Source organism: Callorhinus ursinus, unplaced genomic scaffold, assembly GCF_003265705.2.
Source record: "Callorhinus ursinus isolate GAN/ISIS: 27379988/994484 unplaced genomic scaffold, GSC_fseal_2.0 scaffold10, whole genome shotgun sequence".
Lineage (NCBI taxonomy): Eukaryota > Metazoa > Chordata > Mammalia > Carnivora > Otariidae > Callorhinus > Callorhinus ursinus.
Window position 1 is genome coordinate 81,389,176 of NW_027397072.1, and position 17,223 is coordinate 81,406,398.

The 17,223-nt window shown below is 46.8% G+C and overlaps 1 protein-coding gene across 2 annotated transcripts in view; it reads left to right on the plus strand.

Annotated features, from left to right (window-relative positions):
* Positions 1-3,152: 3,152 nt before the first annotated feature.
* The window catches only part of IL1R2 (interleukin 1 receptor type 2), a 33,111-nt gene continuing 19,040 nt past the window's right edge, over positions 3,153-17,223 (plus strand). The window contains exons 1-2 of one of the 2 annotated variants that reach the window (XM_025869056.2): positions 3,153-3,316; positions 3,571-3,661. In XM_025869056.2, the coding sequence (XP_025724841.2) occupies positions 3,645-3,661 (17 nt within the window). In that variant the 5' untranslated portion in view covers positions 3,153-3,316; positions 3,571-3,644. The remainder of the gene's footprint in view (positions 3,317-3,570; positions 3,662-17,223) is intronic. The other variant, XM_073897896.1, reaches the window with a different exon arrangement.

Below are 17,223 nucleotides of genomic sequence, written 5' to 3' on the forward strand. Positions count from 1 at the left end.
ACTCTGCCTACACTTGCTAGGCCTGCTCAGCCCTTCGGTGTGAAGGAAATGGTGGTGTTCCAATCCACAGTCATGTAGATTGCTTTTCTAGGCTTTGGTTTGCAATCATAGAGCACAGACTTTGAAAACTGGAAGCAATCTCTGAGCTCATGTGCCACTCAACGATGGTCCCCTGACTGTGCCCAGGTCCGAATTCCTGGCGCCTACGATTATGTGACCTTCTACGGCAAAAGGGCTTTTACAGATGTGATTCAGGTAAGAAGTTTCAGGTGGGGAGATTATCCTGGCTTATTTGGGTGGGCCCCGAATATAACCACCAGCGTCCTCCTAAGGGGGAGCAAGGAGCTCAAAGGAAGAAGAAGGCCACGTGGTGATGGGAGCAGAGGGAGAAAGGAGATGTGCTGGAGGCCACCGTGAACAAACGAGGACAACCTCTAGAAGTGCATTTTCCCTGGGAACCTTCAGAAGGAGCTCGGCATCGCCAACATCTTGATTTCAGGCCACGGAGACCATGTCGGACCCATGTCAGTTCTTCCAGAATTGTAAGCGAGTTAGTGGGTGTTGGATGAAGCCACTATTGGAGGTAATTTGTGACCGCAGCGACAGGAAACTGATACAGACCTCGTTTACCTCAGCTCTCTCTTCTCGCAGATGAGACTGAAGCCCATGGGCAGTCAATATTTTCAGGTGTGGTTTGTGAATTTGTTAATTATGTATGGGGACGGGGTGACGTTTCCCCTGCCTCTAAGACACGAGAGTTTTTTTCTCTTATTGGCCCGCTGACCAGAACAGGCCTTGGGATTTTAATTTTATGGGGTCTGATTGCTACATGGATCCTATGGGTTTGAGAACCATATTTTCTTGAATCCACATGAAGGACTCTCACGTGATAGGAATGAGTGAATTTGGCCGGATAATTTGGCAGAGGCTGTCCCAGCAAACCAGGGACAAATAGTCTGTTATAAACCATGATGTAGTGGCCAACACAGGCTCTTTGTTCCTCCAAGCTCCCTTCTCACGGTTCCTTACCCTCCACATCACAGGGGAGGAAAGGGGGTTGGAACCTTGCCACAGAGGTTTTCAGAAGATGCTGTTGATTTCTGACCCAAAATAGACTTGGGAAAGGCCTGGGTTCAAAAAATGAAGACTCATTGCTTCAATCCTTGCAATAAACATCCTGGGTTACTTTCACCTCAAACCTCAGAGGATTTCGAGATACTTCAGAACATTCTGTGCCTTGTCCATTTCCCATCAGTTGGTGGAGAAATGGAACCAAACACTCTGGTGATAGTGAGGAGAGGACAGTGCAGACCATGGAGATGGAGAGGACATGGAGGAGCGTGGGGAGGGCAGCCATTGTTCCGTGAGCGCTTCTGGTGACGGGTGGGGTCTGAGGCATTGGTTCTGGAAAGGGCCATTCAAGCAGTTCTTGCGGCTTCACGATCGCATTTTCCCATTGAAGAAGTGAGGTTCTGTAAATTCCTCTTTATGGATCACAAGATCAGCAGTTATACTTCAATACGGCCAACAGCAGACTGCATGGTTTCACTTCCTCTCTTGGCTATATTAAGCTGTGGGCTTCCTTGCGCTATCTAGCGAACATGATCCCAGCCAAGGGAAGGTTACCTAGGGCTGGTGTGTTTGCTTGACCACAGAGCGAGCAAGAACAGGACTCAGTTATTTGCATACCCTTCATCCCGGGATGATGAGGTATTTGGGGGCGAATTTACACCCTTGACGTTACTCGGCTTGACCCAAAATTTATAGCTCGAACTTCAATCGAACCACGTCAAAATTTTGGAACAAAACCAGATATTCCCCCTTCAACTGGTCTTTGGAGAAAGAATAAACATGGATACAGTGTAACATTTACCCTTTGGCCAACAGACTCCACTCTGGGGGTATTAATGGCTTCCATCCCGAAGTCACATAAGTCAGTACAGCTCAGTACACATAGCTGGACCTCAATTTGTGCCCACCTCTAAGTTTCCATCTAGGTCCAACATTGTATTTTTCTCAGATTTTGTTGACCCAATCTGAGCTATGATTCCCTGGGAGTTCTCTTCCTTGTTAGCAAAAAGGATAAAGCTAGGGCCCGTGGGCTCTTTCAACTTTGAGCCCTTTGTTTTGGATATGAAAGTCCTAAGACTTGTCTCTAAACATTTCTCTGCCTTTTCACCTGGAAGAACCCCAGTATCTGAGTCAATTAGACGGAAAGTGTCATTAAGGTTAGGAACATGGATTTTAAAGGACATTTGGATGAGTGTTCTTTTCCATCCACCAGCAGGGGGATCCATACACACCTCTGCCTGCACCATGCCATGGCCCAACAAGACACGGGGACCCAGAGGGTTCACGTCGCAGTCGCATGCCCTGGTCCTGGTCAAGTTCTTATCCTCTCCCACGTGGCTTCCTGTTCATATCAAGGAGGGCACTGGAGCTGGGGGGTGTCGCACAAGCCTGTCTGGGCGGACAGCAAGGGCAGTGAATCCAGTAGGGGGAGGGCTGCCGTTGGCTCTGTGCATCTGAGGACTTGCATGGGGTCCCAGTGGGCTCTGGGCAAGCTCCTGCGGCAGCCTCGGGTCAGGCTCACCCCCTCGGCTCCCTCCTCTCTAACGCCTGGCCACCTGGTGACTGCCGAGGGGGACAGAGGAGACATCAACACAACCTCTGGGCCTCTCAGGGGGAGTGAGGAGACGTGTGTTTTGTAACGACATGACCTAGGACCGAAGTTCTATTTCCAGAGGACAAACTATTCAGTTCGGCAAATCCCACAAGTGATAATAAAGACTTGGAGAGTCACCCCCTTCCTTCACTTAACAATTAAACATCATATAAGACTGGAAACCGGGGGACTCAAAGCTTAACTTCCCTCCTATTCCCGAAGGGATGTTCTGTGGAGGCGAACATCAACCGTCCCACTGGCTAAAGACTCCAAGACCTCCTTTCCTCTTTGATGGGGCCAGGGCCAGCAAAATAGACATCACTTTAAAACCATCTCTCAGCTGAAGCACGGAAGTTTTAGCGAGTCACAGAAAAAATAGGGAAACTTACGCACAGTTTCCTTGGCCACTTCCCCATCTGAGTGATCATGCACCTAGTGCCGTCCCCTGGAGGGTGCTCCCCTATGAGGAGGGAAAAGGTGTGTCCACAGCCACTCAGTCAGAGAGAGTGACACAAGCCCTATTAGGAAATCCCTGGAGGACGGGGGTATAAATCCCGGCCTGGACTGCCGAGTTTCCACTGAAGGTAAAAGTTGGGCCTGGCAGCCTTCCCCAGGCGAGAAGCAACAAGGTCGAAGAATGCAGGGCTGCAGGTAAGAGACTTTTGAGAGAGAGAGAAAATGAGAGAGAGAGGGAATGAGAGAGAGAGAGAGAGAGAGAGAGAGAATGAGAGAGAGGGAATTACAGAATGAGGGGGAGAGAGAGAGAGAAGGAGAGAAATCTGGGGGTTAGGACCCTTGGGTTCCATTTCAGGATGGAGCTTCACGTGGCTTTCCTGATGTCTCTGGACCTTGGGTGCCTTCGCTGGGTGGCATTCCTCATCTCTTCAACCTTTGTTTGTTGGAAGGTGACCCTGACCTTCTTGGGCTTCAGTGTCTCTGTCAAAAACGGGCTGGATCAGAGGATTTCTGAGGATCTTCTATGATTCGAAGTGACAGGTAAAAATGCTGTGGGATCCAATTAAAGGAGATTCATAGCTGCAAAAAGGTCACCTTGGGATAGGCTGTGCCTGTGAGGCTTACCCTGAATTTAGAGGCTTTCTTCTTTGGAAGGTCAGGGGGTTTTCCGGTATGGCATGTTTTCTTTTTAAAAGTAGGTATAACTTTTCTAACACTCGAGCTTTCAGAGCTGGCTGAGCGCCAGTGCTCCGGGTTGTCTTGGAGGAGTAGCAAGCAGATCATGGTGGGAAAGTGTGAGCCGTGGGACTAAAGGGTCTGTGTTCAAGTTCTGACTTTGCCTCTTCCTAGCTGTGTATGATGTCACGTGTGTGTCCATATCATAACTGTCTTTAAAAAATTCTATACTCTAGTGAATAAGGGGTACCATTTGAACAGAGATCATCTACCCAGTGGCCAGCAGCTTGCCAGTAATGGAAAGCCAGGAAGCATTAAGCTTACCTTCATCCCTTGCTTCATTCTTGTGAAATAATAACACTGGGTACAATTTTTTAAAATAAAGTTGCTTTTTATCCTCAATTATAATTAAATAAATTGCACAATTTATTTTTAACCTCTCGGTGTCCCCATCTGTAAATAGTGAACTCAGTGGGGAGGATCATAAGGTGGTGGGAAAAGTAAATGTGTATGAATCACGTAAGGCACTTGGAGTAGCCTGGCACACCGTGGGTGCGGCCGAAACGTTGGCTCTCACTCTTTGGCACTCTCTCTTGAATCGCTCCTTGGTAGTCCTTTGCTCCTCGTGGAACCCCAGCTCCCTCAGGAGCCCCCTACCTCATGGCCCCCAGCTCTGCCACTGATGTGCTGTGATCCAGGTCAAGGCTCCTCTCTGTCTGGGTTTCCTCTTCTGTAAATAGGCAGTTGAGTGACTTGACTTTGCAAGGCCCTCCTAGCTGTTTGGGGGATGCTGCCGGCTTCCGTCTCTGCAGTTCACCCCGCCCCACCAAGCTCACTCTTGCCCTGGCCCGTCTCTCTGAGCTCTGCCATCCCAAGAGGGCAGTGGGCCCCTTCCTACCGGCTCAGTGCGATATCACCACATGCAAAACAGAAAGAGCACCTTCTCTCATATCTCATTAGTTTTGTCCAGTTCCATTGCATCTTTAGCCTCTTTGGTTACCCTAAAAAGCCAGCAGGAAGCTTGGATAAGGTCAGAGGAGCTGGGAGGACAGTCTCTGCCCTATTTGTTCCCAGCTGCCTGGGAGCACCTCCCAGGCCCTACCAGCAGGTGTCCCCTCAACCTTCTGGCCCCTGCCGGACCTCACACCCCAGCTGTTACACAACAAACCCCTGTGTGATCAAGACCCTCAGACCCCGTCCCTCCTCCCCTCCCCTGGGGTTAACAGAGTCAGTGTCACATGAAAACCCAAGTGACAAACCTCGAGTCGTATGTGTTCAAGTTGTCTTTTTCTGTTACCATTACCAGGTGTCCAGACAGGGGCACATGGTCATGGCAGTGGCTTTGGTCAGTGCTTTTCAACCTTGAGGGTGCACTAGCACCCCTGAGGCTTAGTAAGCAGACTGCTGGATCCACTCAGATTTTGATTCAGTACTTGCATGCAGGGTGTCCGAGGGAGAGGGTCCCAGGTGATGCTGACGCTGCTGGTCTGGGGACCACACTTTGAGAACCACTTGCTTAGGCGATAACAAGAGGTTTTACATCCAGTGGCAAACTGACCAGGGAGTTGTTTTAGGACAAGAACGTTTTGAGGCCATTTTCAAAACAGAACTCACAGGGACCTGCCGGGTTTGACATGAGTGCTAGAGGCTGGAGGTCTTAAATAGGAGAGTTCTATGTAACAGATGGACAAATAGGCACAGTGGGAATAATAAGTATCTCAGTGTCTGGAACTTGACCTCAGGCTCCTACCAGTTTTGTTCTCCGCTTACGAAGGAACATTGCTTAACATAGGAGGGAAGAGGGTGGCAAAGGGCAGCAAAAAGATGAAGGGAACATGGAAGCCTCTGTGGCCGGCTGATGGGCCAAATCCAGTGGGGCCACAAGAGAAACAGTGGTGGAGTTGATGATCCTCTAGCATCTCAGAGTCCCTGCTCCAGTGGCTCTCAGCCCTGGCTGAGTATTACCATCACCTGGGGAGCTCTTAAAAATCCCTGTACCTGGGACCAATTACATCATTAATGTTGGGGGCTGGGACCTGGGCTTTAGTAGTGTTTAAAGCCTTCAGGCAGTTCTGATGTATAACCAAGGCTGAGATCCACTGCACTATTCCATCTCTTACACTCCTTACTGTCCTACCTTTTATTAACTCTTCAGGGACTCCTTCTTCCTTCAAACCCTGTGTTCTGAACCTGTAATTTATCTGATGAATTTCAGATAAATGGGCATTTTAGTCACCAGTAGCGTGAACAGGAGAGAAGTTTGAGAATCTGTATTAAACTCCTTGCAAACGTTTCTGAAACACACTTTGGTTAAGAACCTCTGTTTCATATTAAGCATAAACAATTTCCGAAACACAAGGAGGTGAATGATTATGGCATTTGATTGTGGGCCAAAAGAGTCCAACTTAAAACCAATTATCTTAAAACCAGTAACTTAGCTTCTGGATGTTGGTTTCACTCATCAGATGACAGGGATGGGGTAGGGAGCAGAGGTTCTTTGCTATTGTCAAGGATCTCTGGAAAGTGTTCATACCACCCAAAGTTTTCATGAAACGTCAAGGGGAAATTTAAGAATACATGGACTTCATTGGGGATTTCAAACTTGAGTGTACTCGGGGACCAGGCAGTAAGTCAAATCTGTGAAGCTATGAGTGATAAGGCCAGTGGCCAACTGGAATGAGCTTGTCTCTTGGGAAAGACATTCAGTGAAGACTAACATTAACATTCTGGTGGAATAATGCGTACTCACAAGCTGAATTGGCCCAGGTCCCAGTTCGTGATTTGCGGACTGGCTTTGACAGCTTCTGACAATATGATCACATACCCTCCGAGTGAAAGGGATGAAGGGCAAATCCTGGCCCTCCCCCCACTTTTATTTGTATTTCTTTAGAGGAGTTACTTAACTCCCGTAAGCCCCAATGTCTTCATCTCTAAAATGAAAATAATAACACATTGTTGGGGAAATTAAAGGAAACTTTTGCCTACTGCCTGGCATTTATTGATGTTCAGTAAATGTTAGCTAGCATCACCATCTTCAATATCATCATCATCAGATTATACGATTCTGACAGCACAATTTCAGAAACCACACTGAGGGGCTGCAGTGATCAGGGCACAGGGATTTAGTATAATATCTGTTCTCACTCCACGTAGGCATCTGACTACTCTATGTAAGAATAAGCCAATCTAAAGACCAAAGCTTCTCACCTGCCTAGAAATCTTGTTGATATGCCCGTAATTCCAATGCCTAAGTCTGAGGTGGAGCCTGAGATTTTGCATTTCTTCACAAGTGATGCTGCTGGTCCATGGACCACACTTTGAGTAGCAGGGCTTCAGAATATTTGGGCCAAGGTTTCATTACTTGGGAGCAAGGAAGAAGTAAATGTAAAGCATTGGAAGGGTCCTGGATTTTCTAGAGCTAATATTCATCAGAATGTTTTTTTTTTTTAAATGTCTGTGGTAGGCAGAATTCTAAGATGACCCCCACTATCCATGTCCTTATATAACTCCCCCTCCCCCGAATGAAGGTGCACTATATGAATGTGATGGGGTATCACCCTCATGATTAGATTTGCCTTATACCACAGTTGCAGGTATAATTTAGGACCCTGACAAGTTGACTTGAAGTTAATCAAAAGGAATTTTCCTGAGTGTGCCTGACACAACCAGGTGGGCTCTTTAAAAAAAAAGGTCTAGAGGTCAGAGAGACACGAAGCAACATCTGATGTTGCTCATTGGCTTTGAAAAAACAAACGGTCTTGTTGTGGAAATGGCCACAGGGCAGGAAGCAGGGGGCAGCCTCCAGCTGCTGAGAGTGGCTTTGGCTGACAGCCAGCAAGAAAGTGGGGACCCCAGTTTATACAATCACAAGGAACTGACTTCTACCAATAGACACATGGAACAGAACCTTGGGCTTTGATAGTCCGTTACACACTCAGCAGACACTTCTTCCAAGTTGAGACCAAACATCTGACCCATGGCAGAATGACTAATGAATGGGTGTTATTTTAAGTCACTAAGTTTGTGGGATTTCTACACAGCAATAGAAAACGAATACGATGTCCTAATTCTTGTCTTTGATTGCTGTGCCTATCAGTCCAAGGTATAGACAACCTAAAACATCTCGGTAGCTTAATACGACACAAGTTTCTCTGGCTCATGCTGTATCATTGTCATTGGTCAGCTGTGTCAGACCACGACAGCTCATCATAGCTACTTGAGAACATTTTCAAAAGAGAACTCATGGAGACCATCTGTTGGATTGTTTTGACATGGGTGCCAGGGTTGGAAATAGGTGTTTCTCCTACTTAACAAAGGAGAAACAGACATGGAGACACAATGGGGGTGGATCCATGGATGGAAGTAGACCTCAGCCTCCTATCAGGATGACCTGATAATCCTATGTGGCCACCATCAATAAACAAGGGCTCAGAGAAAAGGGTGTTGGAGGGTAGGACACCAGAAATGAAATGCATAGGCTTGGAAGTGACCCATGTCCCTCCCATTTACTTTTCATGGCTATAACCAGTCATGTGGCTCTGTGCCTCCCTTTAAGGTACAGAGACGTGGCATCCTATGTGTACCCCAAAGTAGAAAAGTACCAGGTATTGGTTAGCGTGAGTCTGTCTACCATGGCATGTTGCTCAGTTAGATGGAAGTGGCAGGGGAGGAGGCAGGATCTCAGACTGTTCAGCTTCACAGATCTCTTCTTGGCACTGGGGCAAGGTCGTCGGGCGTCGAAACGCTGAGAGTAGCCAGAGGGGCTATGTGTGTGAATGGAACGCTCACTCCCAGCCACTCCCTCCACAGAGGAGGGCCAATGGCTTCTGGGGACTTTTTGGGTCTGTGGAAAACCCAGTCAGTCTGGGCTGTCTTCAAGCTAAATAGTGAGCTTTCTTGTGGCAAGGGATTTCCCCACACAGTAGAGAAAAAAATTGCTTGGGTTTTCGGTTGTTCGTTTTTGCTTGACTTTTATCTGCTCGTATGGACATGCTGAACACAGGGCTGGGGAAAGCTGCCACCTTCTGTGACCCTCAGAGGATAAGCCATTCTGGGTGCGCACATTTTCTAGAGATGGAAGATGATCTTTCAATGCATAAAGAGAAGATCCCCCCTTTTTTTGACAACTTAATTTGGGAAGGAAATATTTTTTTAAATATTTTATTTATTGATGAGAGAGAGAGTACAAGCAGGGGGAGGGGCTGAGGGAGAAGCAGACTCCCTGCTGATCAGGGAGCCGGATGTGGGAATTGATCCCAGGACCCTGAGATCATGACCTGAGCTGAAGGCAGACGCTTAACTGACTAAGCCACCCAGGCATCCCTGGAAGGATATATTTCTAAAATATATGTAGCATGGTGAAAATTTATACCCACTGCAAACTGATGCCAGAAAATATACCTTTCATAACTTTTCTAACCAGAATCTCATTTGGTGTTTGAGGTCCCTTTTCATTAGGAAAGGGGATTAAACCTACTAGTTTATGTCATCTCCATCTTGCAGGCTCACATCTGCCTCTCTTAGATTTATTCAGTCTCTTTGGGGGTAAATGCTCAGACTTCCAGAGTTTCTCACCTATTGCTTTATTCTAGCCAGGAAGGAGTCTGAGAGTAGGGAAGCCATGTCCCCAGGGCATGATGGGGAAGGTGGCAGTCCACACCTGATGGCCTGGGGCCTTCACTGGTTTCCATGGAGATGTCCCTGAACCTGGCTGGTCATGGGGTGTCCTGCTGAATCTACTGCTGAGGTCTGCAGCTGGGAAAACCTTCGGTCTGATCTTGCAGATGGGTCAGTGCCACCACAATGGCCAACTTGGGCCCACTGTGCCCCTCATTGGCTCCACAGGCTCTCTGTGTCTTGGCCACGGCCACGTTTCTCCTCTGGCTTCGACTGACCACTTATGCAGGTGATACTCAAAATATTTGACAACCAGCAGGGGACGAGCACCAACCAATCAGAAGAGATGCTACAGTATCTGTTGCTGGACCAGGAGGATCTCCGAGGAGCCCCAAGAAAGGCATAGTAGCAGAGGGCAGAGAGCTCAGGGCTTAAGTAAGTGATACTTACCAACTGGTGGAGACATGTTTCCATATTTGGCCACACTGCTCCTTATGGACTGAATATCCAGCTCCAGGTCACCTTGTCCTTCATCATGGCAGCCCCAAATTAGACCAAATTTTACCTCCCATTCCCTACAGGAAGCACAGGGAAATATCTGGATTTCTTCCCCATCAGTGAGAAACTAAGGCTAGCAGGCCTTCTGTCTCTTTGCATTCGGGTTTTGAACTCAGAGTCGGGAGCAGGCCAATATGCCTACTTCCTCTTGTGGTTGCCTTCCTTTTACCCTGGAGCCCCCCAAAGCCTTTTCTTCTTCTTTCTTTCTTTTCTTCTTCCCCTTCCTACCAGGGAGGAATATGTCACATGCACTTCCTTCCCTCCTTTCTGAGGAGGGCTTTGCTCTTCCCTTTTCTTTGGGCCATAGTGGCAGAAGAATTGGAGGTAGTAAGAGAAATACATTGGAAGGTAATTAAACTATTATCCTCATCACATACGTATGTACTGTCCCAACTTAGAGAAAGAGGATTCTGAACAAAATTTAACTGTTCTTCGTGATTCGGGGAAATCGTCACGAACATCAACTGTTTTCTGCTGTGGCACCCTGATACCCTCAGTTGGGCACGGGGAAGTGGAGGGGACCACTGGTTTCTGCTCTTAATGGCTCCTGATTGCTGTACTTTTTGGTTCATGCACTGTCTTAATGGTTTTCTTCCCCCCCCCTCCCCCCGGCCCCCACCATGCATCTATCTTAATGTATTTCTGTCTCCTGTGTTATTGGGCCATCAGCTGCCTCTCCCTTCCCTGGGTGCTCTCTTCTGCCAGCCCATTCCCTCTTTCTAATTTGCTACCTCTAATCTGCTTTTGATTAAGCGTTCTGGTCGTGTACTGCTGCATAACAAAGTGCCCCAGAATTTATCAGCTTACAACAAACATTTTATTATAACTCATATGTTGTGTAGGTCATGAATTTGGGAGGGGCACAGCCAGGCGATTCTTCTGTTCCACGTGGTTTGATTGAGTTCAAGCAGTGAAACTCGGCTAGTGAATAGACTCTTCTGGGGAGTCCAAGGTGGCTTTACTCACATGGCTGGTGCCTTTGAGGGGATTCCTGTGAGGCCAGACATAGCTGGAACTGTGAATCAGACCCTCTACATGTGGCCTCCCCTACGAGGTGGTCTCAGGGTAGTTGGACAGCTTACATGGTGGCTGGCTTTCCCCAGAGCAAGCCTCCCACGGATACCAGATGGAAGTGTTCACCCAGCATCATTCTGTTGGTTAGACTCCAGTCACAGGCTGGCCCACATTCAAGGGAGGTGAGTTGGACTCCACATTTTGATGGCAGAGTGGCCCAGTCACATCGCAGAAGGCCACGTTAAGATGGGAGATACTATTGTGGCCATCCTTAGAAAGTATAGTCGCCACTCTGAGAAGCAACAACACTCGTAGACACAGAGAAAGAGGTGCTGCAAGAGAGCTGCCAAGCTGCTTCTGTGAGTAAAATATCTGTGCCTTTGTGCCAGGATCTTATTGGCTCTCTTTTAGCTGTTCAGGTCTTTCTGTCCTTGTTTCCTCTGTCTGAGTTATATTTCAGATGGACAAGTTTTCTGGATGACTGATAATTCAAATATCTGAGGTGTTTACTACATACACTTAGATTATAGGAGGGTGTAAGCCACCTTCAGCTTAGAGGGTGTGCTTCCTGTCCCATAACAGCACAGAGTGTCTGGTTACTGGCTAACGTTAACCAGAGTGTAGCCCAACGGAGCTAGGACTTCCATCCCCAGGAGAACTCAGAAGTCTTGAGTCCTGGCTCTGCTATTTGCTAACTCTGAGACTTACACAAGTGAGTTGATGAGATTTGGTGGTTATCTGATTGAGGCCCCTGACTTGGTGCTTTAGAAATGGAAGCTGTGCCCCGGGCTGAAGCCTAAGTGCAAATCCAGACTGATTTGGAATCCAGGACTTCTAGCAGCTGGGAAGGACCTGGGAGCTCTCAGCCGCTCAGCCCTTGTATTTATTTTAGAGATGAAGAAACTGTGACCCAGATTGGGTAAATTGCTAGTGGCTTGCCTAAGCTCACATAGCTAGTTAATGGTAGAGTGAATCCAGCTTCCAGGAATCTTCAATCTCTTGCTCTGTGTGCTTAAAGGTCAGTCTGAATGAAGGCATCAGAATGCCATGGCAGGTGTTGCCTGCATGTGTGCATGTATATATGATTGTGTGTTTCCATGTTAAACACACTGCTATGACATGGATTTAGGCATCAGGCTTATTGATTCCACTAGGTAAAGTTGAACACCTTTCTAAGTAGTAGCTGGTGTTATGTAAGTTATTGACCATGGTACCCAAAGTTCTCAGGCTGTGGGATGGACCTTCAGCAAGACTTAGTAAGAATGCAGACAGGGAAGCTCTGACTTCTCCCTCAGTTCTGTCAGTTGCGTGCTCCTGAGAAAGTTACTCACCTCCTGAACTTTGGGGTCTGCTTCTGTAAAATGCTTCCCCTTGTCGAGTGCTTTCTCTTTGCCAGTACTGTGCTGACCTCTGTACGTATCATACGCCATCTGACTCTCCTGTGCTACGTGTCAGGCTGCAGCCATTTTACAGATGAGCAGACTGAGCCTCTCAGAGGCAGTATGATCTACCCCTGGCACCAAACCATCCAGCTGGCCCACAAGGGAGGCAGGACTCCCATTTGCTCTACCAGATTCTCAGTCAGGTCTCTCACATGCTTTCTACAGTGCTCTCCTGTATAGACTCCCTAACTCTCAGGACTGCTGTGAGATGTAGCTAGACTTCTCAGCTGCCTTGTGGGGTGGAATCTGACCAAGGAGTGGAGTTTAGGTGAAGGCAAATTTGCATTCTGAATTGACAGAAGTTTCTGATCATGTGTACTTCCCAAGACTGGAAGTGTCCGTCTAATTGAGGGGTAAACTTGGCCCCCTATGGAGGATGCTTGGTTTGGGAAGACTGCTAGGGTGGGCTGCTAAGCTTAATGGCTTCTGGAGCCACCTCTAGCTCTGGGTTCTGGTGCTTCTACAGAGCAGAGAAGGAGTACCAAGGCTGAAGATTGTGTTGACTCAGGTTTGTATTCCACTTTATCATTGCATTAGCTCTGTGGCCTTGGGTAAGTTATTTAATGTATCTGAGTCTATTTCCATTGCCTCATGTTTATAATGGGGATGATGCACTCTACTAGGCTCCTGAATGGTGCTCTCTGGAATTGCTCAGAGTAGAAAATTCCTCTTACACAAATATTAGGCTGGGAGGACTTGAAGCCTGGTGGATTCATACTGTGGTTGTCAAGGGCCTTGTGGTTGGAGTTCCACATCAGTCATTTTGTAGGAGGATGGCAATTATTCTGAGCTAGAGGAGTGGTCTTGTCAGGGGCTAGCCTGTGAGAGAGCCTGATGCAGGAAGAAGGTGAAGGAAGTGTCTTTGGTTGATGGTCCAGTCTGCTGGGGGCTCTGAATGATTCCGCCTTACTGGGAATGCAAAGTGTGACCAGAGGATTTGAATGAGTGGGGAGATGAGTTGGATTGATTTACTGAATCTCTTAGTCAATGTTTCTTGGGGGCAGAAATTGGCCAAGTCCAAAAGGTTTGACGGGGAAAGGGTACTTTTAGAGAGAAGGGACACTTGTTGGCAGAAAGTAAAATATAAAGAGAGCCTGTAGCGCTTAGTGGAGCCAAGTCTTAGTTAGCTTCTCTAAGTTTTCCCTTTGAGAGTCAGCCCATTGTGGCCCAAAGATGGGTCTTCCTGTGCCACGGCTCCTAGGAAACAATCCTATCTCCCCAGGCCCCACCAGGGTCAAGGACATTGAGGTCCTCTCATTCTGACACGGCCATGCAGACCAGAAACACTCCCACTATGCTGCACTGAATTCCCTCAATTCTGAGGGAGGGGGTGTGTGTGGTGGGAAACTAGCTTCTCTCTTTTTTGTAGAACCAAAAATAATCTGTGGACAATCCGTCAAGGGTTCTGCTTTGAGCCAGTGTATTTTCAAAAAAAGCTGCTTCAAACCTGGTCCTATATTTCTCTGCCTCTAGTTTCAGAGGCAGAAAAATATACGACCGTATTATTAATTTATATTTCCTTATTCCCCAAACTCTTCAAGTCTTGTGCTTTCCAGAGATTGAGTTCCCAATAATTCTTATTTTGCTTCTGCTTTGAATTTTAAAAAATTTCCAAGCTTCACTTTGATGCAAATATTTATTTTCCCACGGGTGTCAAAAGGTTTTATAACACACACCTGCCACAACATGTATTGGTTTTTAGGGATTTATTTTACAAACTGGAGTTGACGAATGGTATGCGTCAGGCCTGATAACTATTTGACTTCATTAATATTCAAGATCTATTACCTTTGTTTTGCTTTCTTGGATGACTGTATCTCCTGACTCAGAGATGGACAGTTGCCTACAAACATCCGGTAACAAGGTGACAATAGAAATAAAGTTTAATCTCAGTGGATTAAGAGATATATTAAAGTAGACTATAGAGTAAGATGTTGAATGACTTTAAATGCCTGAAGATTTGTTTCTGGAACTATGATTCTATCATTTACTTACTAATTTGTTTTCAGTCTGCTAAAAATGTGTTCCTCCACGAATTCTAAAGTCTTTAGGGTGAAGTGTGAGGATGTCTGCAACTTTCCTGTGTTCAGGGGAAAAATATGTATGCATATATATAAAAATATGTATATATAAAAATATGTAGGTGTATATATGTACATATGTATATGAGTGTGTGTGTAGATATATATATAGAGAGAGAGATAGAGAGAGGACAGAGAGGGAGAGACAGAGAAAGGGCATAAAGCAAAATGTTAATAATTAGTGAATCGCGGTGAAATACATACTGGTGTTTTACCATTCTCTCACCCTCCTAGTCTGTTGGAACTTTTCAGATTTAAATGAGAAGGTGAAGCCAACAGCTAGATACTCTTAGGCTCTGTGTCCCATCTGTGATCAGGAGGCTGAGCCCGGAGAGCTGGGCTCAGTGTGGTGCTAACAAGTCTTTCCACCTTACTGTGTTCTTTCTCCTTCTCGAACTCTTCACACATTGTTGGTCCTTTCCTTATGCCTGGACCTGCTTTTCTTCTCATTCCTTGGTTTTCAAACACTGGGTGTAGTAAAACATGGTTGTGTGACCAAAAAAAAAAAAAAAAAAAAGTCACTCAAATTCTTGGAACCAGCTTGGAACCAGAAATTTAAAATTTCTTTCTTCCAGTAAGGAGGTCAACTCAGATTCAAGCAGAAATTCAAATTGTCTGTAATTTAAAGATACATTGAAAGAAAGTAGGGCAGGAGAGGCAAGTTTTGCTCCAAGCCTCGGCAGAACAAATTCTCTTTCCTCCGGGCCTGCCAAAGACTTAGTACTTCCCACACTATGGCAATTTTGGTTCTGACCTTTTCCTGGGGTTTTGATGATTGAAAATGATCCGTGTTTGTGGTTTAATTGCCTGAAGCCACTTCCTGAAGAGGTCACAGTGAAGCAGCTATTTTGCCGAAGTCCTCAGAGGGAAACCAACACAATTCCCTTGGCTGTAGGGGTCCCCGAGGTGGGGGAGGGGTTGGGGAGGGCCAAGAGGGGGTAGGGAATGGCTGTTGCTTGAGGAGGACATGTTAGGATTTCGTTCCGCTGGAACAGGGTCCTTGTTGAAACATCTCCACTTCTCGCCCTGACCACACGTGCCATTTTGAGAAGAGTGTTAATGTCCAAGGCGCTTTCAACACCTGAAAAAGAAAGTGAGGGGCTTAGATTTCTCTAGGACCCCTTCTGCTCTGTAGCTCTGTGAAGCCTCAGCTAACCACCACCCCTGCATGGACACAGCCTGACTTTCTGGTGTCAAAATAATTTTAAACTTGGTTACAAACCACATAATTCAAGGCTAAGCCTGCACCTGTCTTGCGGGGTGCTCCCCTCTGAAGGGAGGCTGCTCAGCTCCCCCTGCCTTTGAGTTGAAATGACTTCTTAGCGTCAATCTTCAGAACTGCTTGAAACTGTTGAGTCCGCAGTATCACTGCGGACTGGTGACAGCAGGGCTCCTTCCCTGGGGTCCTTTTCATAAACTTTGGAAAGTTTGCATATTGGGATTAGGTTTGGCTGTGTATCACAGGAAGCCTATAGTCTAGGATGGGAGAGCAATTCCACGAAGCCAAGCCACCGAGGACTCATGCTCCTGTCTTGTCGCCCCAGCACTGTCAGCAAGTGGCCTGTGCCTTGTGGCCCAACATGGTGGCTGCAATCCACCCACCACGTCCATACTGAGCCAGCAGAAAGGAAGACCAGTGGAGACTTTGAAGTCTTTTGAGGAGACTTTTAAGTCAACTTCCCAGGAGGAGCCTAGTTTTCCACCTACGTTTTATTGGCCTAAATTCTGTCACGTGGCCACTTCTAGTTGCAAAGGGGGATGGGAAATGTAGTCTTTGTGTGGGCTAGTGCTGTGCTTCGTTGAGTCAGGGCTTCTATAATCCATCCTCTCATATCCAGGGTGGATATTAGAGGAAGAAACTAGCAGCATCTGTCATAGAAACTATATTTTTGAAGAGTAAGGGCTTTGGAATCAGTAGTCCTGGGTTTAAACTTCAATTCCTGCTTACAAGCTGTAAGATATTAGTCAAGCTACATAACCTCCTTAATCTCTTCTATTATATGATCTGTCAGATTGGCATGATATTCACATCATGGGGGTAAAATGAGAGAATAGATGCTCAGTATTCAGCTCAGTAGCTGTCACTGTTACATGTGTGCCTGTGTCACCATCTTTGACTTCATTCACTTATTCGGATATGTGGTATTGGTTATACATGTGTATTTGATTCCAACTTCTTTCATATACTTTCTAGAGAACCAGTGAGTCTGGCTGGGACCAGTACATCTGGGGACGTGAGACGCTAATGTGGGTGCAGAGGACAAAGCAACTTGGTCAATGTCGATGTGACGTTTATGCTAATCAAGTGGCCTGGTTAACCTGAGGCTGGGGTTAGTGGTTCAAGTTACAGGATATATTTGTGTTTCAGAAACATGTGAAGGATAGGACCATGCAGAAGCAGGAAGAGTTTAGGGGAAACAGCCCTGGGGCAGACACCCAGCTAAGGGGAAAATCTCGGGTCATTCACTACCCGCTCCGGCTCCTCATCACCAGAGGGGGAGTTCAGACTGCAACTCTGAGCTCATGCCTTCTGATGAGCAAGGGCTTCTAGCATGCAAGGACTACTTCCTCAGTTTGCCAACCCTGCCCTGGCCATTTAAGGGCCATCTGGGTTTACTGTGAGACAGAATAGTATCTGTTCCAAGAACAGGGAACAAGTTAAACTTTAAGGAAATGGGGGAGGGGTGGTGGGAGGGAATTTTTTTTTTTTTCCTGG